This window comes from Paracoccidioides lutzii (assembly GCF_000150705.2).
Source record: "Paracoccidioides lutzii Pb01 unplaced genomic scaffold supercont2.1, whole genome shotgun sequence".
NCBI classification, from domain to species: domain Eukaryota; kingdom Fungi; phylum Ascomycota; class Eurotiomycetes; order Onygenales; family Ajellomycetaceae; genus Paracoccidioides; species Paracoccidioides lutzii.
In genome coordinates this window covers 1,185,769-1,206,077 of record NW_015440947.1, presented here as the reverse complement: position 1 = coordinate 1,206,077, position 20,309 = coordinate 1,185,769, and the positions used below count along the sequence as shown (strand labels likewise).

Genomic DNA, 20,309 nt, shown 5'->3' with positions numbered 1-20,309 from the left:
GACGAAGCGTAGAGGAGAGAGAAGAAGGAGAAGGAGAGAGGAGATGATAAGGATGGAGGGGAGAAGGGAAGAGGAGGAAGAGGAGGAGAGGAAGCGGAAGGAGTGCGCCTAGGTGTGAGTGTATAGTGTGTCGTGCGGAGGACTATTATTATTAGTAGTCGTCTAACAGCCTACGTTGGTTGGTAGAGCGGGTAGCAGGATGGGCTTAATTAGTTATCATCCAGGCGGTAAGAGGATTTGTGTCTCCGTATCTATAACTGCTTCTAACGTCCGTAGGCTCTCCGGGCACTACCCGCCAGATTGCCAATTCCTGGAGACTTTGGGCCTTTGCTGATTGACGCAGCGCTTGAGCCCACTGCAGGTTGGGGTCTGTCCCAGACTAGACTCCTAGCAAACGTCCGAACACCTACCACTTACCTAACAGTGGTAACAGTGCGTGCTGGGCTGTTCTGTTTTGGGTGGGGGAGGCTACTCTTTAGTGGGCGGTTGGGCGGGTGGCAGGCGTCTGTCCGGATCGTTTCGTTTCGGCTGTCGCTTGCGCCACGGATTGGCCGCCGCTCGCCACACACACGCACAGCAAGGTGCAGTCATTGGAAGTGAGGGGACAGGGCCCGGGTAACTTTACAGCCTTCTGGTATTATTCTGGTACCATTTTATTCTGCTGCAGAGGAGTTCAGATTGATTCCTGATATTTCTGATACTCTGGGAACATCCTTGGCTATGTCTTGTCTGTTTCATCATGCGAAACATATTACTTTGTTCTTTTTAAGAATATATTTTATTTTATGATATGAGATGTACGTGCCTGATACTCCAGTGTTGCTGCATTATACTAATAATAATACACAACTCGACTCAGCCGCTGTTGGTGACGGATGTGGAACCAGGTATGTGTTTGTACCGCGTACCGTGCAGTGCGGAGTTTGGTCCTTCGGAAGTATCTGTGTATTAATAGAGACAACCAAAGCCTAAAGGAAAAGAGCAGAGAAGACAAATCCACGCCAATAATACCATCATAAATACAAAGTACATAGAGGGGCTTTTTCTATTTTCGGGGGCAGGATATGAAGGCAGTTATCACGTTATCACTGCTTATGACATCAATCAATTCTCTAAATTATTACCCCAAGGAGAATGCTAGTTTGAGGATCATACTTCGTGCAATGATACGGGTAACGGAGCACACGAGGGTTATAAGCGCGAGCCTAATCTTGGCAGCACATAACACATACCTAGCCTTAGGCAGTCTGCTAATTACTTCTTTAAAAGAGGGGAAGATGGGAAAAACCAAAAGGAAGGCGGTTCAGCGGATGATCGGATGATCGCATGATCGCTTTTGACTCCGATTATGCGCCAACAACTAGAAGAGACAAGAAAAGAACACAGAGATCTAGTCTCCATCCCTTCGATTCCTTCCCATACATACCCACTACCAGTGTCCACCTCCATACACACAAAGCACACACAAAACCCAGTCCAGTCAAAACTCGTTTAGGTCTTCCCCCGACTGAACGAGCATGGGTGGAAAGGAAATCAAACAATGACTAACTCCATTTTTGTAAAACTCCATAAACGCTCAGTCATGATCGATTATTTTGCCGCATACGAGCTGGCAGTGGAACGATCATCGAAAACCAGCCGCCCTGGTAAAACCCAACCTGCCAACAAGCCAATCAGTAGTTATGCAAAACTGCTCTGGCCGGGCTGCCTACCACTGTTGCCAGTGCCAGCCCAACCAGCAAGCCGGCCAGCCAGGGCATCCCTCGATCAACAACAGATTCGACACACGCACCCCCACGATCGTCTCGGAAAAGTCAATCAAATCAGCATCTCCTGCGAGGGTCCTGGTCCTCCCGGGTCTTCTTCCACCTAGCACCTACCACCCCTGTCAACATCATCTTGTGTTTGTTTCCTCGCCACCCCGGAAACCTCGCCAATCATGGCTTCCCATCATTTGCCCACAAGGAACAAACCCCAATCAACGGTTGACGGGCTGATGCAACTACGACGGATCTAAAACCTGTCGTTGTCTGTAATTGTAAATTGGAAACAGGTTATTATTCTTACGATTGTCATTTTGCTTCTTGGCTTGATTTGGTTTGGTTTTGTTTTCCTCGTGTTTTGTGCGATCCCTCGTCGGAACATTCTTCGTAAAGCCCGTCGTGTTTTTCACGCGGTTACTGCTGAGAGATATGCTGTGAGAAGAGGCCTGAGAGAGTCTGAGGCTTTGGGGATCTGAGGATCTGAGGATCTGGAACCCGGGTTACCCACAGCCCTGTGCCTGTGGTAATTTGCTGTGTGTTGAGAGAAATCTGATCCGAGGTCCTGGTAACGACTATCTCATGCTTATCAACCCGTGGAGATAAATGAATGGACTGCTTTCACCGGGTTTCGTATGGTTGATTGACATAAATAATGATGGTAATACCCACCTGTTCAGTATTCTATTATCGTTGTTAGTGGAAGTAGTTGGTGGTGTCTTTGATGTGGATGTTTTTGAAGAAACTGCTCGTTCAGCCTGATTAACGGGAAATGCTGAATCCGTCTAGCGCGGTTAGACCTCTTGTGCCTTTGAGCCCACACGGTTGCATTTTAACCTCATTAGCTGCGTCACATAGTGGGTCAAATCAGGGTACTTAGTTGCAGTCCAAGGTGGAAAGGCTCGAGGCTTCTTCAGCACATGTTTCTCAATTTCGTCCTCCCGCCCTTCCACAACGATCGGGGTTCGTCACAAGAATAATATTATAAATTTTGTCATATTTTAAAGATATCCCATATTTCCCTGTCCATAGATAATGATATACTATCCACGGAGTAATGTATGGGAGTACGGATGTTTGAGCAACAATAATAGGATTCGTTCATATACCGTATTCCAGCCAATTATTAGATTCTTCATCCCTGTCATGCCAAGTGGATTTTCCTTACCTTATTTTTTATTTCTCTTTTTCTTTTTCTTTTTCTTTTTCTTTCCCTCTTTCGAGCCCAAGGAGCTCTCCAGTCCGGATCAGTCGTCGTCGTACTCTGGAGTTTTAGTTGTCACAACCTCCCAAACCCGCCAAGAGAGACCGTGGCTGCTGCTGTGCAATTGAGCGCATCAAAAGAGTGCTGCTTCTGCTTGGCAAAATGGGTTTAAAAACTTCGCTCTGGGCGCCTGATGATGGATTCAGTAATGACGCTGGCGCCAACAAGGTTAGATAGAGGGAAGCTCCAGCCGCTCACTCACCGGCTGAGGTATTAATAGTCCGTTCGTGACGGAATGCTCGGTGTGGTGTGACAACCCATCGGACCTTAGCCTATAAATCCAACCCTTAAGAAAATGAAGAAAATGGCGTCTGTTGCTACGTAGTAATATGAACTTCTCTAAAGTGGTTCCTCTCGGCTTGAACCTTCCTATACGACTTCATCTCCTTCTCTCATCCATCTCAAAGGTATGAATAAACCTCTCTGTGAATACTCTGTATGCTTGTGTAAATACTATTGTTACTACTATGGCTAGGTTATTGCAGGATTAACAACATTGCTCTTATTTCAGTAAGTTAATCCGCATTGTGATAACTACTTCTCCTGTTGCTGCAACCTTGTTCCATCACTCAATTCAAAATTAATTCATGCACAGCCACATCATTACCAATTAATCACTCCACACTAGCCAATTGCCTTCATCCCGCGAATGCCGCGTTGTCCCTGTCGTGGTGCCAGGCGCCAGTCGCCAGCCATAGTGCCAGAAACGCTCTGTTACTGCTCTGGCTTCACTCAGCGCGAATATCCGCCGACCCCGCCGCTTATTCTTGTTATGACCCTGGCTGCTTTGTGATCTGATTTTTTTTTGTCGTCGGTCACTTTTTCACTTCTTTCTTTGCTTTTTGGACTCCAATACCCTTCTTTCAACCAATAATGTTAAACGGTTCATTTGAGATTTTGAGTTTTGTGACTGCTTACTCTCTCAGAGTGCTTTGATGCTCATGCCGCAGTAGCCTGACAGCCTTACTTAGTCAACTTATTTCAAGATTATCAGGAGCACAATATTTCAACCACGGTTATGGTCTGCCTTGCTCTCAGCCAGCTGACGAAATAATGCAAGAGACTGATGAAAATATGGATATATTGCTAAAATTGAAAAGATGCTCGGACACTTTTCCCTAGTTAACACGACAAATCAACGTTTCAGCCAGGCGCCCAAGCTGACTTTCTTCAGGAGTTGCGGATTTCTCTCACATTTTTATTATTATTATTATTATTATTATTATTATTATTATTATATATTATTTTTAAATTGGGCATACAATTGTGAAATTAATAATTAACTCCAAGAAGTAACTTGTCATGCGCAGTAAAGTGTGGGTGTGGACAATTAGTAGTTGCGTTACTCGTGGCAATTATTGATTGCGACTCCGTACCAGACCCGTAAAAAACGGGGGGGAAAGCCTATTAATAAGTCTCATATCAACAAATCTGCTTTCAAGGGCCTGCGCGGTGTCTGTCATTATTCTGTTCATCCCATGGATTGGATGAGAGGAGATCGCATGCTGCTCGCTGCTCGTTAAAAATTTCTTTTGTCCAATCCACGGTATCCTACTGCTTGCCGCCCTTTGTTTTTCGCTCCTTTTCGCTCCCTTTGGCCTCCCACCAACCGACTCTCCAAGGTTGCTGCTAGTTGGGCTGGGTGATTATTATTTGGATTGTCATACATCCCTGGTTTACCCGTTGGCCTATCATATGTGGCAACGGCGCATCTTCCCCTTCTCAAGAGTCAGGAGAGACCAAGGTTACCCGACCAAGCTGCGACTAGCGTTTGGCGAACGCTCGTGTCGAGTGCTAAAAGCGGTCAGCAGTGAAATCTGGTGCGTATGGGCGGTTGAGGGAGCGCTGGGCGAGCGCCCTGAGTGGGCGGCTGCGGGTTCATTTGCCCGCATATGCCGCCCATCGTTATTAAAGTTCGTTTTCGCCAGCGCCATTGCATTGCACCTCTTATAAATTGGGTGTTACCGCCGCTTGAATTATGCGGATGGCAATTTAGGCAATTTATCGCAACAGAACAACGTTATGTCGAATAATAACGCTCCAATGTTTATTGCTAACTAAATATTTTTCGAGCGGTTCCCAAGCGCTGCTCGATTATATTTTCCCCCCATATTATCAAAGGCGCCAAAGCCCCTCGCTTTTCTTGACCGGATTTTATTTTTCTGTGGAGAATTTCACCTTTCATCTTTCACCTCTATCTAGCCCCACTTCGTCCCTGTAAAGTACTCCCCAGAAGCAGATGGTTTGGAGCAATCGAGGCATGGGTGGGGGGGAAGAGGGGAAGGGGTGGTAACTCCAGAAGAGTCATCACATTGTTCTATTCTTGAACTTGGGAATACTGCCCTGACACGAGGTTCCAGGGTTCCCATTCATCTCCTTCTGGCTGACAAATAATTTGTCATTAGATTAGTTACTATCCCAAGGTGGTTCTTCCGTAGACGTACGTACAGTATAGTAGGTCACAGCAATGTTTTATTCGAAACGCCAACAAAAAGGTATGTCTTCGTTGTGGTTAATTTCATCCTTTGATTATGCACCTACCTATTCCTATGTTATTATTCTCCAACAAAGATTGAGATGATTCTCTTGATAGTTGGATTTGGTGATTCGTTGGTTGGTCCTCCTGTGTAAGTCAAGCCTTTGTCAGATCTTCTGAGCCAGGTAGTTAAATACCAAAAGGCGTCATTATCAAATAGTTACCCCAGCCATGGATCCTTTCCACTCGATTTGGGGCCAAAGCGAATCTCCCGTGAACAGCTGCCAACTCTGTAACTTTGTTTTCCTTTTTAACTTTTTTGAGGGTTCCCCATGCAGGGGTCCCGAAGGAGGATCGTCCTTGTGTCAGAACGTTTTCACAATCCTGGTGATTCCCCGAGAATTCTCGGCGCTTATTGTTTCAATTAACTATCAGTATGATAGCATCGAACATTATTATTATTCTCCATGTATGAGTTGGATGATACCTCGGTATGGGATATCATGTATGTGTGGTTGAGAGTAACGGATCGGATGTATCTCAATCTCCCCCGTGAAGAACCAAGGATGTTTCCAACTTGACACAAGCACTATGCCGGTTCTAAAAGAAAGTAGTGGGGGTGATTTGAGTTTCGAGATCCGTTCCCTATGTGAGCATACTCTAACCAATGGCAGATGGAAGCGAATACTGAGGAGATGAGAACGAAACGACTCCACACACTCACACACAACATCCCCACACGCATTTGGCATACACTTCATTGATACTTTCTTCAAAGGATCAGTGAAAAGTCCACTTTTCCCCCTGGCGCTTCGGTGCCTACAACTGCGACGTTCTATTCATGGGTTTAATTCATGCCCGTCAACTTCGCACGTTGTTTCTGAGGTAATATATGTAGCCGTTGCGGATAATCAAGCCCCGAACGGAGAGAGCTGGGACCTTACCACCTGCCCATGCTTGGGAGGGATGAACCCCTGGCGCAAAAAGGGGTCAGTAAAACCGCTTTCAAATACACTGAAATGATGGCGCGTTGAGAGTCTGTCAACTTTTATTCCCTCCAGGGCTGGGTGACCGAGTGGCTTAACCGTTGGGAGAGCTGCCTAGCAAGTCGGAGGGGTGCAGCAGGCGAAGCCTCCTGAAGAGAAGGGAATTTAGATTCTCTCTGCAAAGCGACGACCAAAGCTTGTTCAAGCTCCATCATCGTGTTACTTGAATATACCGTCGCCCATCCCTTCCCTCAGCCCCAATATCTTTTCCAAACCCCTTCTACGCTCTTCTCTTGGAAGCATGGGCTTTTTGTTTTAATCTAGATGGCTCTGTCCCATTCTGAGTCCGGTCAACATGTACAACTGAATTGATGGCACAGAATCCCTGAGATATTATGTCCAAGAGGGATTATAACCCCGCAATGATCGACGACGTCCTTCATGATGAGTATGACTTTATGAAAGAGTTAGAATTGCTATCTAGCTTACCCAAGACACTCACATGAAGTGCTATATCGTTATCAAGTTAACACCGTAGTGTCAGAGTCAGACACATTTTGGCGTGGCACAAGGTCCTTTGAGCTCTTTCTTTGCTACCATTTCCATCTAGGGCAATAATACATGAACATTACTGAGTGGGCGCATACCCGTTGCCATACTCGCTGCGGTAAGTATGTATATATTTTTTATGGAGACGTATCACTAGGATGATGATAATGGACATTTTTCCGTGTGTTTCCCGCCGATGATCAAGACAATCAATTTCTTCTCGTGTGCATTGTTCGATAGCCATCTCCAGTGCTTGATATTCCGTCAGAATTTTTTGGATGTTTTAATTAGCGAAATGGGAACACACCAAGCCACGGGCAATCCTTCCACGGCTATAGGAAATCATCTTCACTCTACATCTCATTAAAGGCCGTCAATAAGGGGAGGAGCAGAACGAACTAACTAGCAGTTGTAGCAGAAAATTAATGTCTACCTTTCGCCCTCAAGGCACCTCCAGATATACGTGAGCAAGATAGCCGGTAATACTCACGTTTTTCCGGGTCATTGACACGCCGCTTAAGCAGCCACAGCACCTCGTCCCATACCTATCTCAAGAAGTCTGAACTAGTTTCCTATCGATTCTTTTCATCTTCAAGCATAAACATAGCAGCACTTCATAATGGAAAATACTATATGCTAGATAGGAAAAAAGTGAAATATCTAAGTTCTCGGCATTTACAGTTCAATTCCAGAATCGAATGTGTCGAACAGTATGAATACGCATATAACCATGGGGAGAGAAATTATGCAAATATATATTTATATTTATATATAAATATCATATTTCTGGGCATAGTAAAGAAACAACAGAAAGCCATAATCTATCATAAAACGTATGAATGATGCTCGAAATACCATACAAAATATAAAAACGCCCTTAAACTCCAGTAGAAGACAGTAAAAGGATACTTGGAAATTCGTGAAAAAGACAAAGGAAATATTATCCGCCTGAACACGCACAACCTGTTCCTTAATGTTGCGCACCCGTGTACACCCACGCACCCAACCCAAAGCCCGCAGAAATCAAGTGGAAAGCCAGTCCAACAACTCTGGCACAAAATAACTCACCACAATCCTCGCCCCAGCTCTCAGAATACCCTCCATACTCTCCATCACCATCAACTTCAAATCAAAGACTCCGGCCTTCGCCCCAGCATGGATCATGGCATACTCCCCGCTCACCTGATACGCCGCCACAGGCATATCTTTACCGAGCTCCCTAGCATCACTAATGATATCCAGGTAGGTGCCGGCAGGCTTGACCATAATGATATCCGCACCCTCAGCAATATCACGCTGGATGGCGCGGCGGGCCAGCCCGCGACCACCCGGTGGCAATTGGTAGCACTTCCGGTCCCCGAAGGAAGGACAGGAACCCGCCGCATCGCGGAAGGGCCCATATAAGCAGCCGCTAAATTTGGCGCTATAGGACATCAGGAGGACGCGATGGGCGATCCCTGCATCGATGAGTTTGAGTTTTATGGCACGCACGCGGCCGTCGTTCATGTCTGAGGGGGCGACGCAGTGGGCTCCTGCGTCGGCATAGGCGAGGGCGACGTCGGAGATGCGGTCGACGGAGAGAGCGTTGTTGAGAGAGCCGTCTTCGCGGAGGATACCACAGTGGCCGTGCGAGGTGTATTCGCAGAGGCAGACGTCGGCGATTATGTAGAGTTCCGGGAATTGTGAGCGGATTACGCGAATGGCTTGGATGACGGGGCCGTTGGGGTCGTCTGCGGCTGTTCCTAGGGCATCCTTTGCGCTGGGAGCGAGAGGGACGCCAAAGAGAATGACAGATCGGAGTCCTTTTTGGACTAGAGGGGTAAGAAGTGGGACGATACGGTTAATGCCGTGGCGGCGCTGGTTGGGGAGGGAGGGGATCGGGGTTTCTTCGTCTGGATTGTCGGTGATGAAGAGGGGATAGATGAGCATGGACTGTTGGCGGGATTGAGCGATGTTAGAAAAAAAATTTTTGGATTGTTTCACTCGAGTAGAGAAATGCATTCTTTACCTTAGTTAGCTGCCGTTCAGCCTGCCATGCTCTGTTCAAAGGATGGCTGTAACCTGCATGGAGCTGGCTGGAGATGTCTCCCGATATGCTCACGCTAGTTGCCGCAGTGCTAACGTATGATCGAGGGGGCGTTTGTTGAGATCTCAGGCCATTGGAGGTTAAAGAGCTGCGGTCGTCGGAAAGGCTACCTCTAAAGGCAAGATCAGAAACTAGTGAGGAGAACGACATGTTGACTGCGTGTTCAAAGGGAATGAAAACGTCCGTGGCGATGAAGTGGTTCTGTTGGCTCTCTGACTGAAGTGGACTAAACCGATGCCCGATCCGTGGAAGAATGCTGGTTGACTAGGATTGAGAGATTCCAAGATCCCGAGATTCAAAGCAGACCATAGAGCGGTGTCAAATCTGCAAAGGGTATGGGTATCCAGAGAGTCTATGTCGGTGTCGGCGCAGGAGCTGAAGCTTGAAAGTTCTGTGGTTGGACGCCGTTGGTGGAGGCAGAGATTATTTTGCGGCGCAACAGAACAGTTTGCCCTTGCTGGTGGCCAATCACAGACACTGCTTATTAACAGCCCCCCCGTTCTTTCTCTGGCCGAGCCGACGAACCGCGGAAAAACCTTCCAAAGCTTGAAGGGTCACACTGTGGACTGTTCTGCTGAAGTAAGTTACCAAAGGTGACTTATTTAAATAAGTAGTTCAGTGCATAAATCTAATATAACACTTTGGCAAAATGGCAGCACGAGGCGTTCAGCGGTGGCGGCAGCCCTAGTTATTTATGTAGTCAATTCTTGCTAAACTTCATCTAAAGGACAAATTTAGCCGAGAACTTGAAATCAACCAGATAATGTTGCCTCCCATCCTTAAGCTGTCCCTTCACATACATACATACATACATACATACATCTCACCACAAGGAAATGTAGTTAAACCAGCATAACTTTGAAGGATGCAAGAAAGAACAAGTCCCCAAACGTAACCCATCTCACAGCTGCACATCGTTATTCAACAGCCTAACTTCCTCCCCAGGCTTGAACGCCGGAAGCCCAATATACGGACATCCATCACATCGAAAGGCGTCGCCCAGCGCGCAATTCCCACAACTGCCCACTTTACCCTGGACCGTAAAGTCAACCTCGGCCAAGTCATTGGTTCCCAGTTTCAGCGTCTCAAGCGCTTTATCCGCGTTGGCGCGTTTGGCTCTATCTTCCGCCTCCAGTTTCTGTGACAGGCCGCACGTGCAGTCCTTGCAAGCTCTTCGACGTTTGCCTGCCTTTGGTCGGCATTCTGGGGCTATATGCAAATTAAGCGGTTCGTTGGCTGATGTCTGGCAGTGAAAAAAAGAAGTCCTAAAAAATGAAACTCACGTTGAACAATGGGCCTGCCCATGTCAAACTCCCCTAGTAGCTCCTCCTCATCTATCAGCTCCTCATCTAACTCTTGCGTTTCTTCCACCATCGGGACGCCAAAGTCGTCGCTGAAATCTATAAATCTGACCCCCGAGGGGGTTGAGCTGTTTATTGTAGTTGTCGTCGTCGTAGTGGGAGTAGTAGTAGTAGCGCCCGCAGTCACCCTCACACCATTTGAAGCTGGTAACTCTACTGTCCCATTCCCAAAAGCAGAATCCCCCAGATTCTTCTTTCTCCCCAACTTCAGCGGAACAGCCTGCTGCGCTCCGAAATCCGGCTTCGCCAACTCGCCCCTATCATCAAATACCAAGCCCGCCAATATCGCCTCGTTCCTGAATGCTTGCTCACTGCTGCTCTTCTTCTCACCACCACCACCACCACCACCACCATCACTTGATCCTAAGCCTGCGGCTGAATCTGACCCTGAACCCCATATTTGATTATCTCGATTCCTCAACTTCCCTCCGGGCTTCAGGCTGTTAACGACCCCCTGTAAGACCCCACGACTGACCAATCTATAGGTTTCTGCGAGCGTGTTATCTGCTCCTGTCAGCAGCAGCACAACGTCATAGGTTGATTGGGGAAGGGATACGAGGCCTAGCGCGAGTCGGTCGAGCATTTGCAAATCTGTGCTTTCGCGTGCATGCAATCCTAGGATGGCGTTTAGCTTTTCTGGATGTGAGGAGAGGGATGGCGGAGAGAGTAGAAGGAATCGCCCAGAGCCCTGGGCTGGAGTCTGGGAAGGGAGCATGTTGGGAGATCTGGTAGTTTCGAAAAACTCCAGGGGGTTATGTGTAGAGGGGCAGAAAGGGGGATTAATCAATATTTAGAGCATTGGAAGTTCAAAAGGGAGTAGAGACAATAGGAATAATCGTGTTGTTCTTGTGTGATATTGTTGGTGGAACGGGTTTATTGAATTTTTAGTGAGGAAAACTAGAGCTGGGGGAAATTTTATATTGCCCCTCGTTGATAACCTTTCCAATCGCGTTCCGACGAATCAATAGTTATTAGTAATAAACCACCTTATTTTTAAGGTTCTCCAAGATGCTCATGCTTTCTCCGCGCAATTGTCGGTTTCGTCGGGAGCGACAAGTCATCTTGCTAATTTATTATTTTATAACAATAACCTTGAGGATAAATACCTGAAAGTTATAGCAATTTTGGCAAATAGCTGAGATGTCTTCTCACCAGTAAAATTGTCTTGAAATGAGATCTAATTATCATACAGGTAACTAACTATCCCGGGGCTGGATTTCATAAAGGTACGCTGGCAGAGCCTACGAATGAGCAACCTTCTAGAATAAACGTATTTGGATATACACACACATCTCCTGCACTGCTCTTTCGGCGGAAGGTGGCCATTCCGCCTCACTCATTTTGAAAAAACGCCGCTTTTCACCACCGGAATCGGCGCACTGATCTGACTCCGTATAGCACGAGAACTTCCAATCTGGGCCACTGCTAGAGAGCTCTGATTTGAAGCCTTCCGAGAGGAGGAACAGATCTCTCCAATTACTTATCTGCTTATGTTTAGTGGTGAGGGATGAAGCCCTGATTATATGGTTTCTGGGCATGTTTCGAGCCGAAGTCTCCCTTGTTAATATCCTTGATGAGCATATTGGGTCACAATTCTCTTTTCTAACTGTTTGTGGTGTGACCAACAAGAATTTACTGTCTGGCACCTTGGTAGGGGTACTTGTGGCAACTTGTGTGGTTAGGGAGATTAGAAGGCAGACGCCTTGAAAGGGGTGATGCCAGAATGCTTCTTTGCAGATCTGCCCCTGATGAACCATAGAGAGAGGTTTGAGCATTTCACAGCAAACAGGGAGAAGAAACTAGAAAAGTGAATTTGAAGATGAAGTGAGTGCCACCACCATCATTGGATTAAATGTTGGAAATATGTACTGTCTATCTTGCATACATTAGTGAGAGACCCTGCCATACAAACAGAGAAGTGATTGAACTGTTGCTCATGTCAAAATGAGGTCAACTGCTTCTAGTAGCTTTTTTGGACATATCCCCTACACTGCATGTCGTCATTGTAATCTCAACTGAGGAGAACATCATTTGCTCAACCTCAACAACTCCCTTGCAAATAATGAGGCCTCTATTTTCAATTGCTCCAGTCCATATATAGTTTGGTGATTGACCTCTATCATCAACCCTACGATGAATTGAGCTTTTCCCCCAGGATATCAAATTTAGATCTATGGCAAAAAGAGGGGGGAAAGATTGGGGGGGGGGGGGGGGGATAAAAAATCTTATGCATGTGTATTTCGCTTTTAGCCGGCTTTCATTTTTTCACTTTGACGTTTCAGCTCAGACCTTCGTTGAGAGCAGCAGCATATGATGATCCGAGCAATAAACACAATGGGGGGGGACGGGCTAGTCCGTTTTCAAAGGGGACGGCTACCCCGGAAATTTGCCATCTGCTAGCTGAATTCGGCCAAGTGACTGTGGCACTACGGAGGAACATAGGAACGAGGCGGCGTAGGCAACAACAAACAAGTTCAAGCTGAGCTGTGGGAGCTGTGGGACTGCACCGCACGGGTGGATGACGTGCTGGCAAACCCAGGAAAAGTGGGGAGGAGTGTGGGTTGTCACTGATCAGGTGCTCTCTCCTCCCGCCCTAACCCTTCACCTCCACCCCCCCCTCCCCCAAACGCCTAGAGGAGCAGTTGATAGCGTGCATAGGTTACAGCGTTCTCATCGTGCCTGCAGACATTATGGGAAAACAAAGGAATATCATGAGGATGCGTACAGGTTTAAGGGGAAAGAGACGTCCACAGCCGCTCTAAGACATGACATAATAAGGTTGGTTGATAACGTATAGCGAGCTCGCTATGTAGTACCCTAAAGAGCTTAAGATAGGTACCGGAGTCCGGTCCAGGGGAGTTCCTGGTCCTGTTGTGTGCCAAGGCGCATTCTGTTATCAACTCTAGTAGTAGTTACAGTCTTGCTCCTGTAAATCCGTAACTGTGTGATGCGCCGCTACGTAATAACAGGGGGGACAAACAATCAGTCAACCAGTCAGTACTTGAAGGGAAGTGGGTGTTATTAGCTGTGTTTTGCAATTGGCTTTGGTAGCTTCCTGGGTCATGTGCCCTTGGTTGGCCGGAATTCGCTGCTCCACTGCCATAATATTCGGTTCTCGGGGCGCGACATCCCAAGGGAAACGCTACATTGGGCCAATCTGCAGGTACCTCCCAAGCCCGCACTCCGCCTGCTTAAGACCACGTATCTTGTTCTCAGATAAGTACCAGGCCTTGTCCCCTTCGAATCGAAATTCTTACTCATCCACACTTCTTTCAGTTAACTAGCTAGCTAACTCTATAACGACTAAACTTAACCCTCACCAACAACCGTAAACAACCCCAAGCTCACACTCTGCAATCCTCAGCTATCTTCTCTTCTCCGTCCATCCCTTCCCCCCCCTCTCCTCATCTACGCCGATTTTCCAACCTCCTCTCTATCTCGTTTCCATCTCTCTATTCACCAAGACATACATCTGTTCTTCCTTTGGCTCTTGGGACTCTCTCCTTGGCGAATCCGACTTCAAAGCTAAAGGAAAGAAGCATTCCAAAGTCACTGGTTCTTTGAGCGCCCGCTGACCTGAATTCTGCTCTCTCTCTCTCTGTGCCATCTCTCTGCCACTCCTGGATTTTTTTTAATCCTGGCCGTCTCATCGACTGCCTCGATCCGATTTACATACCCTCATATTCCATACCTCAGACCCTATTTGTTTCAAAAAGCCTGCCACTGGCATATATCTGATTCCAATTTCACCTGCATAAGTAAGTTTGCAAAGAGAGTCATCCATATATTGGCTGCTGTTATACTCTCCCGTCCCCGCCTCTCCACCCTTCCCTTACTGTCCACAACAAACCTATTCGTTTCATATCCACGTCCATATCCGACTCTGGCTAATCCGATGTATATATCAGTGACTCGATCCCACAAGCTCAATGACCGTGACCATGCTGGCCTAGCCGATGGCACCGCTGGTCCCGAAGAGCATATCCCCCGCTACTTCGCAAAGAGTGGCCATGTCGATGCCGATCCCAAGAAGACCAAGAAAGATGGTGGTGGAAAGGGCAATTGGTGAGTTTTAGGAATATTACCGCGCAGCTTCTTTCTTCCCCTTCCACGCTCTATGTCCTTCAAAATCCCTGCTGCTTTCCCACCATAGATATCTCACCTTTAACCCCTCTTCTTTTCCTGAGCCATTATCTCAGCTGACCTTTGAATTGTTGTGCAGGGGCCGCTCTGGTGACGAAATGCAGGATTATGACTATAATTTTACTAACGCCAGACGCCGTTCCAATAGCAGCACGCAGGGCCTGGCCGATTTCAAAACCAAGTTCGAAACTATCGAGCCTGATCCAGTTTTTGAGGAGGAAGTGCATGGCCCCGTTGGTGATATGGACGGTGTGGATGGGGACAAGAAGAGCACTGAAAGCAGCACCAGTGGTGTTAGCGAGGCGGAATCAGAAGTTCAGAAGGCCTAGATTGAATCTTTCCTTCATGTTACTTCGTATTCTACAACACGCTGCCCCATCCTAACGCTTCCTCCTCCTTTTCCCATTTTCGAGGGATTCCGGATTGTTTTTTTCTATGTGGAGTTGTCGGCCTGGTTTTTCTTACTGTTATTATTTTATGGATTCTTGTGGATTGTTTTACTACTTGTCGAGGTTGATGGTTTAGTGCAATGAGCTATACCATGATATTATCTCACGCCCATGTGTGCTATTTGTCAGGAGATTTGAAATTGATGGATGATGCTGGTTCAGCAGAAAGATATCAGAAAACAAGATATAATATCAACAATGTATACTTATGTCTGCCATTCATGAATTAAAGCTGTATTTTCTCCTGATGATCATTATACTCTTCTTTAGTTCTAGATTATGAATATTTTTAAAATTCATGAGCTGAGTATTGACTATAAGTGATATATTGTGTAATTAAAATACATTATAGTACATGAGCTGCAGTGTGTTAAATTATTATTAAATTAGTTTGAATTAAAAACATTGCTGTAAATAATAATAATTATAAATTTTAATTTTTTCTTTATAATATAGAGTTTTATAAATAATTAAAATTTTCACTCAATAACTTTATAACTTAATTTTTATTATATTATTTATTACTTGTAATTATATTATTTAAAACTTTTATTTAAAAATTATATATAATAATAATAATAATAATAATAATAATAATAATAATAATAATAATAATAATAATAATAATATAGATAAGAATGTAATAAAATCTGTTTATTATTATATACAGATGAATACTTTATATAATTTACAGAAATTATAAATTTGAAATGATTAAACATTTCATTCAGCATATGATATTACAATCATTATAGAATTGAACAGGTTGATATTGATTACATGAATACCTTCAGATGATGCCAAGGCATCCTTGACTTAGGTAATCAAAATAACTTCAAAAGTTAATTAATATAATTCACTCTTGAGTGAATCACATCTCTGAGCAAATCATCAAATTCAAAAAAGCTTTAACTTTCTAACCCACTCACTTCAACGCGTGAGAATGCCATCATTTCACAATAAAAATGTTAGAAACTCTACAAAAATAGAGAAAAGAATTGAACTCATGATAAAAACTTTAAAAAATAATGAAATTACCTCAATTCATGAAACTGCATATCTTTATGAGGTCTCATATACTATTTTATACCACTGCTCAACCTCTACCTCTTAGGTTAGTAAGAACTAAATTTACAAGCTGATTAAACACTGTACAGAGCTTCATTGCTGCTATTCCAAACACTATAATCATGAGTGAACTAAATGTGAAAATATAAAAGTTATTCAAACTTGGTTTAAGATTTTAAAAATTTTATTTGCTGAGCATGAAATGCTATCTAAAGATATATATAATTTTAATGAGATTGAGTTTGCAATAAAGCTTTATATCACTATTAAAATTATTACTAGTAATGAGCACTATGACTAAGCAAAGCTTCTACAGTCTAGAAATTAAAAATAAATAATGTGATTGAGGCAATCAATACATCAGACTAGACTTTATTTTCATATATGATTTTTAATAGTCAGAAGCTATAAAAAAATTGATTTAATGAGTTTTTAAATGATTGAAGACTTGATGTTAGCTCTAATGACTGAATTACAGATGAGATAAAAGTTAAATAATTTATTATATTATTTATTCCTATTATAAATTTATATAGAATTGATATTTATTTATTTTTTTATTTTGAATGAGTATGGCAGTCATTTTATCTTAGAATTTGACTACATTTGCAAGAAAAATAAAATTATTTCTCTCTGCATATCAGTATATTTTTCATATCTCTTACAATTATTAGATATGAGTATTTTTGCAATTTTGAAATGCAAACACAGTAGTTTTATTGAATAGTAAATATAACTTGAATTCAATATCATTAAAAAGATAGACTTTTTACATATCTACTCTGTAGTATATACAGAAGCTTTTAAAGTTCAAAATATTCAAAATAGCTTTAAAATTATTGATATAATATTATTTGAATCAGATTGAATTATTCAATAATTAAATATTCAACTTTAAACTTCTATTTTTTTAGTCAGCAGATTAAGCAATTCAATCTCACTCTCAATGCTTTAAACATTTAGTAATCTGTAGGAATTGTAATAGCAGATTGAAAAGATTAAAAACTTTATAAATAAAGAGTAGTTTTAAGGTTTAATAAAAGATATTAATTAAATTATCAATGTTTATAAATATAAAATGATCAATATCATTATTATAAAAAGATAATATTAGAATATATTCAATATAAATGAAAAATAGAAGTTAGAAATACAAGAGATTTATCTAAAAAATTCAATAAAAAGAAGATTTAATCAGACAGAAAGCTACTTAACTTGCTATTTTAGCTACTGTATTCATTAAACAGTTAGTCATTCAATCTTCTATATTTTCATTTGCAGAATTTTGATCATATTCAGAAGTTTTACAATAATGCAGTAATCATAATTTGTCTGATTATAAAAGAATAAAATACTTCAATTCTAGTATAAATTATTTTAGTTTAATAAGATATTGTTGATATAAATATTTCAGATTAAATTTTAGCTAATTAAAATATGATAATTTTAATAATTTACTTGAAGATGTAATTCACTCAGAGATGAATTATATTAATTAGTTAATTAATATATTTTTCAAATGAGTATAATACTTAAATAAGTACTATAATAATTCAAAATATCTTTTAATTTAATTATTTTTTCACTTTAATATGCAATTATACTATTAATTCACAATAAAAATACTTCAAATTCTTTAAAAAGACAGAAAAGATTTGAACTCATAATAAAAACTTTTAAAAATTAAGAAATTACTTCAATTTATAAAGCTATTTACTTATTTAATGTAAAGGGTTAAGCTCTAAGAACTAGAGGCTAGTCCTACTATATAACAAGGATGAATTGCTTGAGAAAGGGAAAAAAAGAATGAGATGAGAACTCAAGCTTAAGCAAGCTCATGTAGCACAATCATGTGTGCACATGTGAATGATGACTAGGCTGAGTCAGTCAGTCAGAGCAAATCTAGAGGTTCAATCTCTTATAATACCCTCCTTCTCCCTCTTTGTTGCAGGCCTTTACAACTATTTAAAGCCCTCTTTACACCTAATTTTGTCTGCTGAGAGGCCTCCCAAGTGTTCAATGCCTTCACTTCTTGTAGGAGACTTGTGTCATTTCATGTAGACTCAGCTCAACCTACTCATTTAACAAGGTATTGCTTTTTCCTCCAGTAGATTTGTTCACCTCAAATTTTCTTAATCTCAAACTCAGGTCCTTCTAAGATCTTTATAGTGAGTGACTGTCAGTCAGTTTGCCTATGACTAGATAGGAGATCTGTCACTGCAGCATGTAGAAGCTTTATATTAAAGACATTGTGAATGCTAGGTGAGACATTCAGTCAGTAAGCATAAGATTTTATCTTTTATAGCACAGTATATTGATTATATTTTGCATTCAGCTTCTTGCACAGGCAATTAGTTCTCATGTTCTCTAAGCTCAACCAGACCTTATCTCCAGGTTGAAAGCTTGAAGCTGAGTCTCTTTGTCTATTTGTATATTTCTCCTGAGATTGCTAAGCATCTGTCATTTTTACTTGAGCTCACTTCAACACTTCACAGGTCTTTCTCATATAATCATCTACAAACTCAATAAAATTATGTGATATTTCAATGAGAAGTGCATCAGCTATATCAATGAAGAAGATATGAAAAAGATATATTAAAAGAATGAGCTCATGCCTGTTGAGGCAGCATCTCTATTATTGATAGTCAGCTCTACTAGAGGAAGTCATTCACACCAGTCATTTTGTTGAAAGCTAATGTACTTGTATAGATAGATTTTCAGAGTCTGATTCATTTGCTCTGTAGCTTCATCAGTCTCTGAGTGATAGACTGTGAAGAGTTATCTTTTAATATCTAATTTCTCATACACTCAAGTTCAAAATATGCTTGTGAAAGCTGACTCTCAATCTGATACTACTGTCTTAAAGATGCTATGTTGAGAGATGATGTTGTGAAGGAACACTCTAGCCACTGTCTTCACATCAGTTTTCTTAACTGCTTTTAATATAATCTTCTTGGTCAGTCTGTCTGTTATAATTATGATGTTTGTATATTTTTTAGAGTTTAATAAGTTCACAATAAAGTTCATAAAAAGCTTCTGCCACATGCATTCAGAAATGAGGAGAGGCTTAAGCAGTTTCTAACATTAATCTCTTCATGCAGTGTTTGATCTGTAAAGATGACAGTTTCTGATCATTCTTCTCACATCAGCAGCATAGTCTGACCAGTAGAACTCACATATTAGAACTTCTGCTATTTGCTCTCACCTGGAATGACCAGTAAGAGGTGAGTCATAAGCCTCATGCACTAACCTGGTTTGAAGAGGTTCAAAGTCTGACACTCACTTATAATCTCAAAAGAGAAGCTCTCTATTCTCATTTAAAGAGCACTCAGAGACAGAGGTCTTAATGTCAAGTTCAGAAGAAAATCTGAATCTTTTCTTATAAAGAGTTTGCTTCAGATGCTGCAGAATCTTGTCATTTTTATGAGTCTTATTTCACTGAGCTTAAAGAGACATCTCAGGTTTCACACTGGCAGCAGTCACTATTGATTTCATTTCAGATACCAATACATTAAACTTAAGTAGTTGAGCTTGTCTCTGCTTGATTCTCTTATCATCAGCACTCTGTGACATGTTCTGCTCTCTTCATGATAAAATGTCTGATTCAGTGTTCAACTTCTCTGGCCAGTAATCAATTCTGAAGTTGAATTGATAGAGAATATTCATTCAACATAGCTGTCTTTCATTTAGTCTGCATATAGTCATAAAGTATTTTAGATTCTTATGATCTGTGAGAATATTGAATTTCTTTACACTTTGTAGCTCAGCATCTCATTTCTTTAAACACTCAATTATTGCTAATAGCTTCTTATCATGAATCTCATAGTTGCATTCCACAGGTGAATGCTTGTGAGAGAAGAAGGCACATGAGTGTAGAATGCTCTGCTTATCATATTATAGCAGCACTCCTCCTGAGATGTAACCTGAGAAGTTCATTTTCAATATAGTCTCATAGTCAGAGTCAAATTGAAGCAGAATTGAAGCAGAGATAAACATTGATTTTAGACATTTAAAAGCTTCCTCAGCCTTGCTTGTTCACAAAAAAGAAACATTCTTGTATGTAAGAATCATCAGTGAGATTGCAATCTTTGAGAAATCTCTGATAAATTGTCTATAGAAATTGACAAAATCTAAAAATCCTTGTACATCTTTAAGAGTAGTAGGTGT

The 20,309-nt window shown here is 42.3% G+C and overlaps 4 protein-coding genes across 4 annotated transcripts; 1 reads left to right on the top strand and 3 right to left on the bottom strand.

Moving 5' to 3' along the window:
• Positions 1-4,769: 4,769 nt before the first annotated feature.
• PAAG_00300 (hypothetical protein) lies at positions 4,770-4,958 on the bottom strand (the record flags this gene model as incomplete). The annotated part of the gene is made up of 1 exon (XM_002797715.2): positions 4,770-4,958. The coding sequence occupies one exon, from the start codon at positions 4,956-4,958 to the stop codon at positions 4,770-4,772; it is 189 nt and encodes a 62-aa protein (XP_002797761.2).
• A 3,100-nt stretch (positions 4,959-8,058) lies between these two features.
• PAAG_00299 (delta-aminolevulinic acid dehydratase) lies at positions 8,059-9,271 on the bottom strand (the record flags this gene model as incomplete). Its single annotated transcript, XM_002797714.2, has 2 exons — positions 8,059-8,967; positions 9,044-9,271. The coding sequence occupies 2 exons, from the start codon at positions 9,269-9,271 to the stop codon at positions 8,059-8,061; spliced, it is 1,137 nt and encodes a 378-aa protein (XP_002797760.1).
• Positions 9,272-10,022: 751 nt separating this feature from the next.
• On the bottom strand, positions 10,023-11,197 carry PAAG_00298 (hypothetical protein; the record flags this gene model as incomplete). Its single annotated transcript, XM_002797713.2, has 2 exons — positions 10,023-10,330; positions 10,405-11,197. 2 exons carry the CDS (start codon positions 11,195-11,197, stop codon positions 10,023-10,025), a joined length of 1,101 nt encoding a protein of 366 aa, XP_002797759.1.
• A 3,180-nt stretch (positions 11,198-14,377) lies between these two features.
• On the top strand, positions 14,378-14,954 carry PAAG_00297 (hypothetical protein; the record flags this gene model as incomplete). The annotated part of the gene is made up of 2 exons (XM_002797712.2): positions 14,378-14,547; positions 14,705-14,954. The coding sequence occupies 2 exons, from the start codon at positions 14,378-14,380 to the stop codon at positions 14,952-14,954; spliced, it is 420 nt and encodes a 139-aa protein (XP_002797758.1).
• Positions 14,955-20,309: the final 5,355 nt, after the last annotated feature.